We start from the raw sequence: 14,460 nt of genomic DNA, 5'->3' as shown, positions 1-14,460 counted from the left end.
CCAGTGAGGTTTGTACACCATGGATAAACAGAACTGTGGTTCAAACGCTTGTGCTTTGGTAAAATGGAAGAAAGGCACAAACTCAAGCAAGTCTGGTGCATTTTTTATTTCTTCAATGACTAGAAATTTTGCTGTGTGAAATCTGCAGGGCACTTGATCTTCTGGTACCAGCCAAACTCAATCTCTCATCTTTGTCACCAGTTCAAGTTACAAGAACATCATGAAAAAGACACACAGATGTAACAAAAAAGTCATTTTTTTCTCCAATAACAAAAAAAGTAAAAAAAAAAACAACAACAAAAGAAACAACAACCTTGAAACAATGATCATTGTCATGAAATAACAATAAATAAGGAGCGCTCTTCCCTGTACAGACATATATTCTAATCTAAACTCTTTTGTAATAAAAATAGAACTTCAGTGCATTTTCCTTTGACACGTTTCTGCTGCTCCTTCAGAATCTTTGCGATGCGACTCTTGGTTACCCTGGTGTTAAAGCAATGGCCTTTAGAACAGAAACAACCAAAACACCAAATATTAACCCTCCTGAAGAACACAAAAAAAGCAGTTATAAAATTTCACAGCCTTCTCTTTGTCTATCTTTACTGTACATCTCAAAAAAACACAAACCTGGACAGAAAAGGCACAAGCAACAATTTGAGTAATACTGGACAAACAAAAATGGAATTATTTTTGATGAAAGATTTTGGTCATTTACAAATTTATTTATATTCCTTTTACATGTAATTAAACAGACATTGCGATTACCGGTATCAGAATGGATACGGGAGGGATATAAATATATATGTATATATATATATATATATATATATATATATATATATATATATATGTATATATATATTAAAAAATTTATATAGAGAGAGATTTACAGAAAACATTATTTCACAAAGAAAAAAAGTGCTTTTTTTAATAACAAACCTGAATATTGCCAAAGTACAGACATTTAAGTTAACAAGAGTATTGAAAACTGTATAAAAACAAAGCAATAATAATAAAAATAAAAAAAAACTAGTGTAGCAACCAATAAAGCAAAATGGGATGCAAGATGCATCAAGGTGTGGACACTGTTAAGTGCTCTGGTCTGTTCTAGCTGAGTCTCCTTTAGCTCCTCTCTCCACTGGATCGCTACCAGACTGTAGCTCTTCCCTCTGTGGCTGTTGTCCAGTGAAATGCGAGGCTACTGGCGCTGCTCGACTGAGGGCTGCTCTGGAACGACTGTCTCTGGCGCAGCGTTCGGTGGTCTCAGCGGCAGACCTGCGGACGTGGACGGAGCTTTGCGAGCTGCCATATTGCTTTGAGTCTGTGGTCTCCGACACTGTTTTGGAAAATGTTAGTGCTGTGCTAAAACCGCGCCGCCCCGACTGGCTGGTTCCTGCTGCCTGGTGCTCTGACCAGTGGTCTCCAGGAGTCCTGAGCCCTTGAGTCCTGGGGGTCCCGCCCCAGTACGATTCAAACCTGGCCAGCGACGGCCCCTCCAGGGGGGGAGATGTTGGGGATGAGGGGGTGGTCGGGTGGGACCTTGGTCTGGCCTGCACCATCTGGATCCCTCCGATGGGGATCATCAGATAGGGGACTCTAGCTTGTTGGGAGTGCATGGGGAGATGGCTGAAGATGTTGTCTGCTGTTTGTTGACCAGGATAAGCCTCACAAGTTGAAAGACGGAAAGTAGGTGGAAACAAGCTTGTTTCTGACCCCACTCCTGCTGCTCCACTCTTCTCCTGTAGGGGGAGCAAAGGCTTTATTATTGCAGATAGATGAGCTTGTCCTGTCAGTACACAAAATATTGCACTCTGAGGAGGAAAGTGCAGAGAAAATATACTGTTTGCTTATTGAATCTTTGTTTAATCCTCTGAAAACCCCAACCAGTTGTTATTTGCTCCTTTCACATTTGTTGTCACTGCGGGGTCATTTTTCACTGTGCTGCACCCTATGAAACGGCACAGATCTTTAGTAGAAAATAAAAAAGTTAAAGTTGCCATAAATTAAATTTTAAAAAGAAAAATAACAGCTGAATTTCTACAAAAATTGAAAAAACTAGAATCTACATGTACAACATTTTTAAAAGTTCCCACAGCTGTTTTTTCAATACTTTAAAAAAATGAAAAAATGGCAATTCTATACTGTAGATTTTTTGCTTCTTACATTTTTAAATTTGTTTCCATACTTGTTTCCTATCTGTTCTGTGTAAATGCATCCCACACTTCAGCCCAGCCCAGCAGAAAAGTCAGAGTTTTTTTCATGGGCCTGGTTGTCACAGCTTAGTCTTTAATGGTTTCACATCTACACTGACAAGATTCTGGTTAGAACAAATGATTCATTTTGACAAAATTTCAAATGAGTGTTTTTGATAAAATGTCCCAATTTTAGCTTAGATGTGGTTCATTTTCCTGATGAAATGACAAATCGCAGAGGAGCTGTTGAAAATCCTTTCTGTTTTAACAGTTTCTGGCTCTGATATTTGGTGTAAATGTTGTGATTTTTAAAAGATGACACGTCTTTTAAACCTATCAGTGTGTTTTGGAGTTTCGAGGGTTGAATATCAAGGCATAAATTCATGATAATGCATGACATAATAATAAAAACAACCCACCGGTTTGACATGGCGTCTCGTTGTACCGGGGCTCTCCCAGGGCAGGTATCCAGGGCTTCTCTGCTGCAGTCCCAGCGGTGACGGAGGCGTCCGAACTTGTGGTGACCGGTAGCAGCCGGGTGAAATGGGACGAAGAGGAGAAAGTGGCCTGATGGGAGACGGTCCTCTTTCAGGAGAAGGTGAGACATGCCGGTTGGGCGAAGACAGCTCTGTCCTGGGGGAGAGGCTGTGGATGGGCGAGGACAGCTCCAGACGGGGCGAGAGGCTGCGACTGGGCGAACAGCTCTCACTGCCGGGTGAGAACGCTCTTGGAGATGCTTTCCAGCCTCGCCGGGAGAACAGCGCCCTCCGGCTGCCTGGCGAAGCCGCCCGTCTGCTGGGCCAAACTCCCCGAGGGGAGGGCTCCTGACTGGGGCTGTGACCCGAGGGATCGGGGTCGGGAGTGCCCTGCTGAGAGTGCCGGCTGCCGCTGGAGCGCCCCCCTGTCGACGGGTGGGTGTCTGATGAACAGGAGGACGGTGGGTCTTCATGGGACTCCTCTTCCTCCTCCTCCTCCTCATCGTCATCATCGTCGTCGGACTCCTCCACATCGGAAAACTGATGTTCCTCCTGCTCCTCTGAGCCGCACACACGCTCATCACTTCCTGCTGTTTGTGCAGACACAGAAAAACATCCTTTAAATTACCTTTACAGCCACATTGTAAACTTTGAAATTGCTCTGAATGTTGCACCAAACACCATAATCCATCCATAATAACACAGAGCAGAACATTTTCAGCAAGAAGCACAAAGAGTTAGGACAGTACCGCATGTTTCTGACAAATCTCACCCACCACTCATCAAAAACATGTTATAAATAAACTTCGGATGAAAAGGCTGAAATTTAATTGAATATCATCGTGCCTCTATTCATAAACTCTCCGCACAGCCTTGTGAATGAAAAGGCAGTTTAAACGGCACGTCCTTGGCTGTGATGAGAGCGGTATGTCAGCAAGAAAGAGGCAGCGAAGGGAGGGATAGTAGAGGAAGGTCAGGGGAGAGATGGCTAGCTTTGACTCTTTAGTAGCTTTGACTAGAGGCAGATGTAAGCGTTCAATTGTGTATTGTTATAAGGCAGCAGCACATCCGTAGGAACAAGGTAAGAGTGGCCAGACTGGCGCAACTGCATCAGGAAAGCAGATGCATTCTTCACTTATTTATCTTTTACTTTTTCATATTTCTTATGCAAGGCCAGAGGGAGCGGAATAGAAGATGGTGTTGCATAAGCTGTCAGTGCTGAACAGCTCCTATTCTTCATGGGCAGAAGTTCGTCCAGCTGTGCACCAATATTTCTCCACAGTGGAAAAGGAAATATGTGAGATGCATCCTCATCCCCTGAAGTACCTGTTTCCTCGCTCTCCGGCTCATCCAGTGATGACTCAGATACTCCCATCGCCTGGCATTTCTTCCCATGAGCCTTTGACTTCATGTGTTTTGTAAGGTTTCCTAGGAAGAAACAAGAAAATTGCTCTTGACTTACACCGTGCAAGCAAAATGAGGACACTTCAGCATTGGAGAAATGTGATCACTGGGCAGAAAGTAGTTTTTTACATGATGTGAATGGCAGGAAGTTGAAACACTGCATCTATAAGAAGCAAGAGCTGCATCTAATTTATATTTGGCTGCTATCACATTTGAAGTTGATTTCTTGCGCAACGACACACTGCTCCAACTGCTCCTGCACATTTTAAATACTCTTCTAACCACCTCTGATATGTGTCCACAGGATCCGTCACTTCAATGCTTCCCATTCACCGTCTACGGGTATTGTCTATGCATTCTGGTAGCATTGCAGAGTTCCCACATTTCTCGCTCCTCATTTGCATAAAGTTCAGATTTAGATTACTTTAAGCAAATGAGGAGTGTTGAGCATGATCTGCCACCTTTGGAAACTCCATAGAAACTTTCACACTAACCATCATCAGTCTAAAATGAAGACAGATTAAGCAGCTGCATGCTTTATTAAGCGTTTTTAGAAGCACATTTTATTGAGCTGTTTTCATAATAATAGAGAAAGTTTTCAGACAACCCGCTGTAGGACGGCGAAGCCTGTGTTGAATTCCTGTTGAAGAGCAGCTGCCAGTCATCTATTGTGACGTTGCTGAATCGTATGCCCATCAAGCATCCAATGTTGGTAAGTGGCACAACCCTTTGCATCAAGAAAACACGTACCATTACAGGTGTTCATTTCAATTTCGCAATGGACCGCAAACTTGGACAGAGAACAAACATGACATTCTGTGTCAAACTGACCCAACCTTCATGCTGATTATTACTGGTGACGATAGTTGAGTCCGACCTGGAGACTTCAGATTCATTCATCAGAATGCCCACAGTCTCAGAACTGGAGAAGGCTCAGGTCAGGATTGTAACCAGGAGCCTGTTTGTCATTTTGTTTGACATTCACCTGGTTGTACACCATGAATTCATCCCTCAAGGTCACACTGTTGACTGTCAGTTCTACTGCCAAATCCTGAGGCGTCTGAGGGAGAACATTTGGCACAAACCACCTGAAATGTGGTTCATGCCATTGTACCAAAACACACCCCCTCACAAAGCACTAAAAAAGTATTTTTGTCACTCTCCACTCATCTGCTCACCAGATTTATCTCCCTGTGATTTATTTCTCTCCCCCAAAATGAAAGTCAAGTTGAGGGGTCATCTGTTTGACACAGTGGAGATTCAGTTCGAGCCACAGGTGTGTTTGGCACGCTTACAGATCTTGGGAGCTTTCAAAAGGTGGCAGGAGCTCAGGGAGTGGTGTATCGCTGCACAAGAAGGCTACTTCTAGGTAGATACTGGACAAATTTCAATCAGGTGCAGTTGTTGCTTTTCAGAGGTGCAATGTTGACACTTCTCATTGTACGTTGTACATGGTGGGCCAAAAGCAGGCTTACAATTATGCCACGATTTATCCCTTGATCACGTTTTGGAAATGTTATTAAACTATTTCTTTCAATTTTGGTTTCGATTTTATCTTTTTTTTTTTTTTTTTTTACAGGGATTGTGAGCAATGGCAAACAAATTAAATCAAAGCAAAGAAAGAGAATACTAAAGCAGTATTGGAAGTGTGAAAATGCAGAGCAGGTGTGCACATCATGGCAAGGAGCCTTTAACACTCCCCCACCTTCATGCCAGGCAATTTATCGCATAAGAAATAAATTTGAAAGCACAGGTCCTGTGGTTGATTTACTGAAATTCTACCTACTAAGTGTATGCCTACTTCTGGCCCACCTTGTATAATGGAAAGAACCTAAGCGCTATTCATGTTTTGTGTAAACTGTAAATTGTCACTTTACCTTTGGTTTTGAAGGCAAAGTTGCAGTGCTTACAAATGTATGGACGGACATCAGTGTGTGTTCTGATGTGCTTTTTCAGCATGCTTGGCTTCTTGCAGCGGATGCCACACTCTCCACATATGTACTTTCCCCTGCCGCGACCTCTCACATAAACATACTCTTCGTTGGACTTGTACCTAAGAGAAAGAGATGAGAAATAACAGAAAGATAGAATATTTAGTTGACAGAAAATCTCATATTAAGATTGCTTTCAGGTATACCTCTGAGTGGTAGAACTTAGGGGTCAGAAAGTCTAAATACCAGATTCTTAACTGAGCTACATGTATAGCAGCACATTGATTTAACTCATTAATCTGAGCTGCGATAATAATTAAACTTTGGTCTACTTGAAGGCAACGGAAGAAGCTGAAAAGACATTAACATGTGACCCCTTTGTTGGTGAATGTCTTAGCAAACAAGTCGCCTATCATCCAGTAGATGTGGAGCAACATTAGGATTGATTTATGGTTCTGCTTCTGACCATCTGGTAAATATAAGCATTATGTTCACTCTCCTTTTAGCGTTTTTCTGGTCTCTGCCAACTCCTAAATGCACCATTATGTTCACGATGTGGTTTTCAGTTAGTCCCTGAAAATAGGTGTTAAAAACAAGGTGGAAAGTTGCTGTAGTTAGCAGACCAAAAAACCCAAAACAATGTTCTCAGAGATGCTCAGAGGCTTCACTGCTATGAGTGACCCCTTTGATATTGCAGTTATTTAAGTCATTGTTCCAAGAAAAATACATTTGGAGCTGCTTTCATAATAACAGTGATGAATGTGGATGTTAGACTGTGTGCAGCAGAAATACAGTGCGTGCACAAACTGCACACAAAACACAGACAGACACAAGAAACTCGGAAAACAAGGCTTTCTTTATGGAGGCGGGTTGGGGAAGCCCCACCAAAACCCCAGCAGCACTGAGTCCCTTGGCTGTTCCCTCCACTACACCCTGGGAGCACAAAGAATAGCAGCTATTCTGCTGCGATCGGGTGGCCCTGCCAACAACAGCAGCAGCTAAAGAGAGGGAAGGGAAGCCTGGCTATGGCCACCAACCGAAAATAGACACTGCATCTAAAAATCAAGCAACACATTTAGGTCCAGACTATAAAAACATTGTTTATGCGCAATCTTGATGTTTACCAAGAGGCTATTTGTGGACAGAAGTGGACCACAGATGTTTTATATCTGAATGAATTGTCCTCTATGAAACACTGCTCTGCACTCATGAAGAGACGCACAATCCACTCTGAATGGTAAATATCCAATGTGTGCAGACTGCGTTTAATTACAGGATACGCACCACATCTACGAGAAACCAGGCTGTGAATGCCTCCCGTTGTACAACCGAGAGCCAGCAGCGGCAAAACATAACAAATTGTTGCACAACTGTAAAATAGTCTCAGCAGTGACATTATGCTGCATTCATTCAGGAGCTGGTTACTGTTTAACCGGCATGTATTTGTTGCTGCTGCTAAAAATATCCACCCACACCTCAGGAAAAAAAACAAAACAAAACAAGGCAGGAGTTGCACTTCACGCATCGAGCATTAAATCAGCAGCACGTCTCTCGGTGGTTTCAGCCGACAGTCTTGTTTTGTAGCTTTACGACCGCCTTGTTACATAAGTGGAGGGAATAACTCTTCAAAGCAGAGGGTGATTGATTGATACGTCCAGTGAATTTCAGCACAGCAGCTCGGAACAACACACACTGAATCAAGCTTTAGTTGTCACTGGGCCTGAAAGGAATTGGACTAAACTAATATTTTTGACAAATACTGCATGTGTGTTAACCCTCTGAACTCTGAGCAGTTTCTGGCCATTTTCTGCTCCTGTCACTGTCTCATTGCAATCTGAAACAACTGGATAATAACTGAGAGGTGGAGCTCACAGTGTAATAAACGGATGGTTGTTTTGCTACTCAAACGTGTTTAAAGCTTTATCGATTCCCTTTCCGGCAGAGGATGAGATGAAAAGATGATACTGCTGCCATATCTTCCTCGTTAAATGAAAGGCTACAGCTCAGTTAGCTTTGCTAGGACTGGGCTCAGTTGATTCCACCTTTATTCCAGCAACTCTATAGCTCACTAATTAACTAATTAACCCACTGAACCTCAAGCAGTTTGTGGCCGTTTTTTGCTGCCGTCACATTTTAAAAAGTCCCGCGCCTCTATGGAAACAGCACAACCATAGCTAGAAGTAGACAAAACTCAAAAATTTGGTTTTTCAGCATATCAAATTTATAATACGGTAAATCATTTTAAAAAATCGGATTTTCTTGATTATTTATTTACATAAATTTGTACAAATACTGGAAAAAAGGTGGCTCTACATACTATAAATATTTTACTATTCACATTTATATTTGTCGCTGTACATGTCCCCTATCTGCTTTGTGTAAGCACAGCCTGCAGTTCATCCCAGTTCAGCTGAAAAGTCCCTCAGTTTTGGTGATGTGGCAGTTATTTCCAGCTGAGTCATTTCAGGCATTCTAATTGTACCAAGGAGTGCATTTTTTTTGTTTTTCACAGAATCTGGTTAGTGCAAATGATTTAGTTTTTGGCATTTTTTTAAATGAGACATGTATACTAAAGTGACTTTAATGAAATATCCCAATTATAAGCTCAAATTTTGTTTATTTTTCCAACAGAACTGCACGTCACAGATGAGTAGTTTGAGGACCACTGGAAAGTTAGAAATCCAGTATCTTTTTTTCTGTTTTTACATTTTCTATCTCTGATTAATGGTGTAATTCTGAAGGTTTTTGAAAAAGTTGACATGCTTTCAAACATGTCAGTAGCTCTTGAGGTTTCAAGTGTTAAGCCACATGTTGTATGTGACTCGGGGATGCCCAACCCAGTTCACCAGTGTGGTTAAAGTGTGATGATAAATCTGCCATGTACACCGTAAAATTCAATCTGCATGTTTTCACAGAATCCAAAAAGGAGACGGTTCAGCCTGTGCTCACTAAGAAGGATTAAAGCTGATGTTTTACAGACTTTTGCTGCCACCAGGAAAGAGCAGCTATTGTAGCTTAATTGCTGAGACACGTTATTGAGAAGAAAGGGTTTCCTTTAGCTGAGTGGTACTATTAAACCCTAGAGAGCCCTGCGCTCCTCTTTCTTAAAGGGATCTCCGAAAATGGACAAAATCTGGCAAGTAACTGGAACACAAACAAAGCTGCAAGATACATATTCATAAAAGACTGTTTCCTGGAATAAAATGAGTGGCACGCAGCCGTGATTTCAAAGTCTTGACAAAAGAAGGGAGATAGGGATAATGAGTCCTAACAGAGTCAGGGAGCAAAACATTCTGCTGTGCTCAAGACTGAGTAGCTGTGCTTATTTGCATGCATGGCGGAAATGCAGAAGGACATCAAGGGGTGGAAATACACAGAGAGAGGACACAGAGGAGGTTGGGAGGGAATGAAAAGAAAATAACACACACAGGTAAGTAAAACTGGAAGAGCTGCCAGAGCGAAACAGGCAGCCTGAGCAGAAGGAGAAGGACGGTACAATGGAGACTGACAAGTGGAAGGAGGAGGGAAGCTGTGGGCTGTTTATGGATGAAAATGCACTCCTGAATGTGTGGCTGCAGATGATAAAGACTCGTAATTAGTGCCTTATCTACTGTTAAGCAGACAACTCCTTCACACTGCACACATAAGCACAAAACACAAACCTTAATGCACAAGATTTGAAACTCAAGCAAAAAAAAGTATGCCGAAAAATCTCTAATCTCTCAAAAATTTTCCATTTCGATCGAAAGGAATACCAGTATGTTCGCTCTTAATACTCTTAATACTTCCATATTTTCCTCATCTTGTTTTTAATCTCATCTATTTCTATTCCAGGTCTACACAGAATCAGCTGCTGGGGAAACTTTTTTAGCTGCAAACCTGAGGAAGAAGACAGCCTGCACTGGAAAAGATCAGTCAGACATTTACAGGAAGCATGAATGTGTGTGTGTATATGTGCAGGTCTGAAGACAAACATGCACACAAACACAACAGTCATGGCTGAGATTCTGATTGCCTGCAGATTGTCTCACAGCGTGCCTCTGTGTCTTCTCTGCAACTTTCTGTAACCATAAAAAGATATTAATGAGAGTCTCACAAAGTGAAGTTGGAGACAACCTTTTCCCCTTCACACACATGCACACACACACAGACACACACGCACACACACACACACACATGCACACACACTGCTCTCTCTCCAAATTAACACTTCTAAAACACAGACACTCACGCCAGCAGTGAGAGGAAAAAAGCTTGGCTACAGGTACAAATGAAGTCCCTGCAGGCCCCACGGCCTCCCATCTGTTACTGTAATTCTCTGCATGCTTTTGTCAGCTCTCCATCGTCGCTGTTTTGCTCTCATCAGGCGTTGGTTTCATGACAGGAGAACTTGTGCGACGAGGCCAGCATTCGCAAAAATACTGACTTAAAAGATGCCCGTTTTAACACTTGCAGCTCTTACCCTCCTTCAAAGATGCGAACGCGAGAAGGCTCGGCCTGCTTGGAGGTGGACGGTCCTTCCTCTTCTCTCGTCTCTTTAGTTTCCTCCTTTTCATGCTGCGGCTGATCCGTTACTTCAGTGAGGGTGCTGGGTGGGGTGGCATGTACCTACACTCAAGACAGAGAAAAATTCAAAACAACTTAAAATGAAGCGTTTTGCTGTTAAACTCTATTGGTGTTGCGTTCAGGTTGGGAAGATTGCTTTAAAAATGTATTGCAGCAAAATTACAAATTACCTGCTGGAAAATAGGAACCTAATCCAAGCATCACAATATTAAAGTAATGTAACTTTGATTACTTTCCATTACTTTTGGTTTACCTCAATACCAAAAATTCAAATAGCTGTAGATGAGAGAAAATAAATCTTCTGATTTTTACTTAGGTGTATTCTGTAATGTGAAATTGTAGGATGGTGGGATGCAATTGTGGCTCGTAGCTGACAACACTTTTTAAATGTATTTATTATTTACAATTTAAAAAAAATACATGTAAAAATAATTATTTATTTAACTACAGGCATTCACAGCACCTTATAATGTGTTTTTATTGTTACAAGACTACCTGTTGCAGTGTTTTCCTGGTTTATTCAATGACTAGAGCAGTCAACTTCTGTAAAAGCAAACACCCGTACGCACAATAATGTCATTACTGTGAATTCTCTGTTGTGTGACTGTGGCACGGAAACATCTCTGTAATAAAACATTTTACATGACAACATTCTGACTTTCACTTAACGGTACAACAATAATATCCAGACAGTTGTGATGAAGCTCAGGACTCAGCCTGAGGACGACACCTGCAGCTTATAAACCGTGACTCTGTGTGACAGCTCACTTGTCTGAGGTAAAGTAAAGAACACGGTGTCCTGAGCCACCCTGTCTCATTTTTGGGGATTATTTAGAGTTGTAAGTATTTATTTAGGTTAACATTGTTGTTCCACGTGTGTAAATGTGTATAAATCTCTCGCTTTTCTGTTGTTGTTGTTGTCCAATTTAACAGGAATATACACTACCATTCAAAAGTTTGGGGTCACTTAAATCAATTAGAAATCCAGTCTAGACATTGTTAATGTGGTAAATGATTATTCTAGCTGGAAATGGCTGATTTTTAATGGAACATCTACATAGGGGTACAGAGGAACATTTCCAGCAACCATCACTCCTGTGTTCTAATGCTACATTGTGTTAGCTAATGGTGTTGAAAGGCTAATTGATAAGAAAACCCTTGTGCAATTATGTTAGCATATGAATAAAAGTGTGCATTTTCATGGAAAATTAAGTGAATATGGGAAAATTCAATTAAGTTTAAGTATAAAATTAGCCTGAACTTCAGGTTGTGCTTACACAGAGCAGAGAGGAAACAAGTTTGTAAATAAGGGATTGGGAACAAAATAAAAACATAAAATCAATACAACATGATTAAAAAACAGTAAACAGAGGGCCAAGTTGATAGAGGATACATTCAGCATGGTGAAATATCCCGTGTGTCGAGTAGTGAGAAAAATGCAGAGTTGGTAGAGGTTGCAAAAATGTAAATACTAAAATATCTATAGTACATAGACTGTTTTTTCAGTACTGACAAGACCTGGTAGACACTTGGAAAAAATGTTGTAGATATGGAGTTCAGGTTTTTTTCAATTTTTGAAAAAATAAAAAAGATATTTGACTTTTGCTCTTTCTTTTCTTAAGATTTACAATATTATAACTTTGCTATATTGCACAAAAGACATTTCTGAGTTCTCCCTATTTCTGTTCATGGTTGAGCTGCTTCCGTAAAGGTGCAGGACTTCATATTGCAGTGAAAAATGTGCCCAGTGACAAAAATGTGACAGGAGTTTAGAGGATTATATGTATATTGTGTTTATGTTTACCTCTGACACACGTGGGGTCCTGCTAGTCGCAGGGGCCAGTTTTCCCTTTGCTGGCGAAGGGGCCATCGCCATGGTGTATGTCTCAGCGCTGTGCTTCTGTTTGGAGCACAGCAGAGACAAGGCCACCTTAGTGCTGACGCCTGGCAAGTTGGGGTTGTGAGCACTGACGCTCCAGGTAGAATAAACCGAGGCTCGGGGGTCTCTCTGGGCAGACGGATTGGGTTTTACGTACTGCCGGTAGCACCAGTTGACTGTGGTGGAGGTGTGGAGGCTGGGGTACGAAGGTGTGCTTGGTCTCTCAATTCGTTCTGCCACAGCAGGCACTTCTTCCTTTTTTTGACTTGTCTTCTCAGTTGATTCCTTCTCCTCCTCCTCCTTTGCGTCCCTGTTAGTTTTCCTTGGTACTTGGTCCTGCTCCTCTTCCACTTTCACAGTTGTCACTTCTACTCTATCTGGTTGTTTCTTGTCTCCTTCTTCCAGTTTTTTCCCAGCGGTTTTGCCTTCTTCTTCCTGTCCTACCTTCGATTCTGATTCCTCCTCCTCCTCCTCCTCCTCCACCTCCTCCTCTTCCTCCTCTCCTGCCTTGTGTCGCTCCCCCTCCTCTTCCTCTTTCACCCTTTTCTGGTGACGCTGGGCCTCTGTGCTAAGCTCCAGACTGGCTGCAGGAGAAAGCATGCGTTTGCTTCCTCCAGCCCCCAGTGGACCATATCCTTCCCCAGAGCCTGAGGCCAGCTCTGCTGGCAGGCTCAGGGGAAGAAGGCTTTTGATGTCTGGGGAGGGGACCTTCAAGTATGTCCTTTGCAGCTTGTCCCGCTCCACCTGGCCCATGATGACCATAGCTGTGCAAGATGTTGGTTCCTGTGAGCGGGTGGAAGCCAGAATCTGCGACAGAGTGGTATACATGGCACTGGCATAGGTAGGTATATGTGTCTGGAGACGCACCGGCACTACAAGGGACACTACTGGTGTAAGCTGAGCCAGGCATGTGGCGATGACCGGACGTGGGTGGTGGTAGGAGATCGTTACAAGGGACTGATGGGTAGAGGACATGGAAGAGAGGGACGGTCTGCTCTCTGTAGTGTGAAGGGCAGGAATATGTGTGGTAAGTCTCGGAGGACCAGGTAAATACAAAGTCTGACTACCTCGAGTCCTGGAAGAGAACTGCAGAGGAACAAGAGGAGGAAGCTGATGGAGCGGTATTCCCAACCGTTCTGTCACGTGGATCTGTGTCGGGTGTATCTGTATTGGTGGAGATCCTGTGTGTGAATGTAAGAAGGCTCTATGGATGACATGGGAGGACAGTACTTCAGATATGGCCGTGGTGGCGGGGAATAGCTGAGACAGTGGTGCAAGGGGGAACACTTGCTGGCTTCTGGGCTGCAGCGGGAGCACATCCTGAGAGGAAGGGAAGATTTGTGGCTGCAACAGCTGCAAGGCTTTTCCTGTGGCTTCCGGGATGAACTGGGTGCTTCCCTCAGAGGGGTACAGTGGAGGATAGGTAGAGTGGGAAGGACCAGGCTTTGGGCTCTCTGCTCTGGACTCTCTGACCCCCACCTCCTGCTCAGGTTCACCTAAGGTGGCATGCTTCACGAGGAGACACTTTCTCCTTTCTTTCCAGGACGATGCAGACTGCTGGGGCGACAGGGATCCATAGTCAAAAGATTTACTTCTGTTCTCTGAGATCTGCTCTGATTGCTGTGGGCTTGCTGGGGCCTGCTCTGAGGCTGAACGCCTCATCTCCTTGTGGCTTTGGTGGTGTTGGTGAGAAGCAGATGGCACCATCAGCATCTGGGAGCTTTGGCTACCGGAAGCCCAGACGACTGGCTCGGATCTTGCAGTGTCCTCAAAAGAAACAGAAACACTTGAGATGTTGCTTTCTTGACTTGGGCTGCGAGGCAGAGACAGAGATTCAAAGCTAGACTCCCCAGAGGACTGCGCTGCTTCTGCAAGGCGGAGTCTTTTCTTCTTTGGTGGCAGCTTCTCTGCAGGGAGCTGGGCCAACGTCTGGCTTCGCTGAGGCCAGTGGAACTCCTCTGCTTTCTCTGCCTCCTAGGACAGACACATTTTTGATTAATTAAAGATTG

General features: G+C 43.1%; 1 protein-coding gene across 5 annotated transcripts in view; it reads right to left on the bottom strand.

Moving 5' to 3' along the window:
• Window positions 1-858: 858 nt before the first annotated feature.
• LOC111565710 (transcription factor HIVEP3) overlaps window positions 859-14,460 on the bottom strand; it is a 50,619-nt gene continuing 37,017 nt past the window's right edge. For all 5 annotated transcript variants that reach the window (XM_023265900.3, XM_055013689.1, XM_055013690.1 and 2 more), the window contains 6 exons: window positions 12,377-14,425; window positions 10,469-10,614; window positions 5,953-6,128; window positions 3,998-4,099; window positions 2,615-3,261; window positions 859-1,742 (listed from right to left, as the gene is read on the bottom strand). In XM_023265900.3, the coding sequence (XP_023121668.2) occupies window positions 1,092-1,742; window positions 2,615-3,261; window positions 3,998-4,099; window positions 5,953-6,128; window positions 10,469-10,614; window positions 12,377-14,425 (3,771 nt within the window). In that variant the 3' untranslated portion in view covers window positions 859-1,091. The remainder of the gene's footprint in view (window positions 1,743-2,614; window positions 3,262-3,997; window positions 4,100-5,952; window positions 6,129-10,468; window positions 10,615-12,376; window positions 14,426-14,460) is intronic.

This window comes from Amphiprion ocellaris, chromosome 9 (assembly GCF_022539595.1).
Source record: "Amphiprion ocellaris isolate individual 3 ecotype Okinawa chromosome 9, ASM2253959v1, whole genome shotgun sequence".
Lineage (NCBI taxonomy): Eukaryota > Metazoa > Chordata > Actinopteri > Pomacentridae > Amphiprion > Amphiprion ocellaris.
Note: the sequence above shows the minus strand (reverse complement) of the source record. Positions and strands in the feature narration are given on the sequence as shown.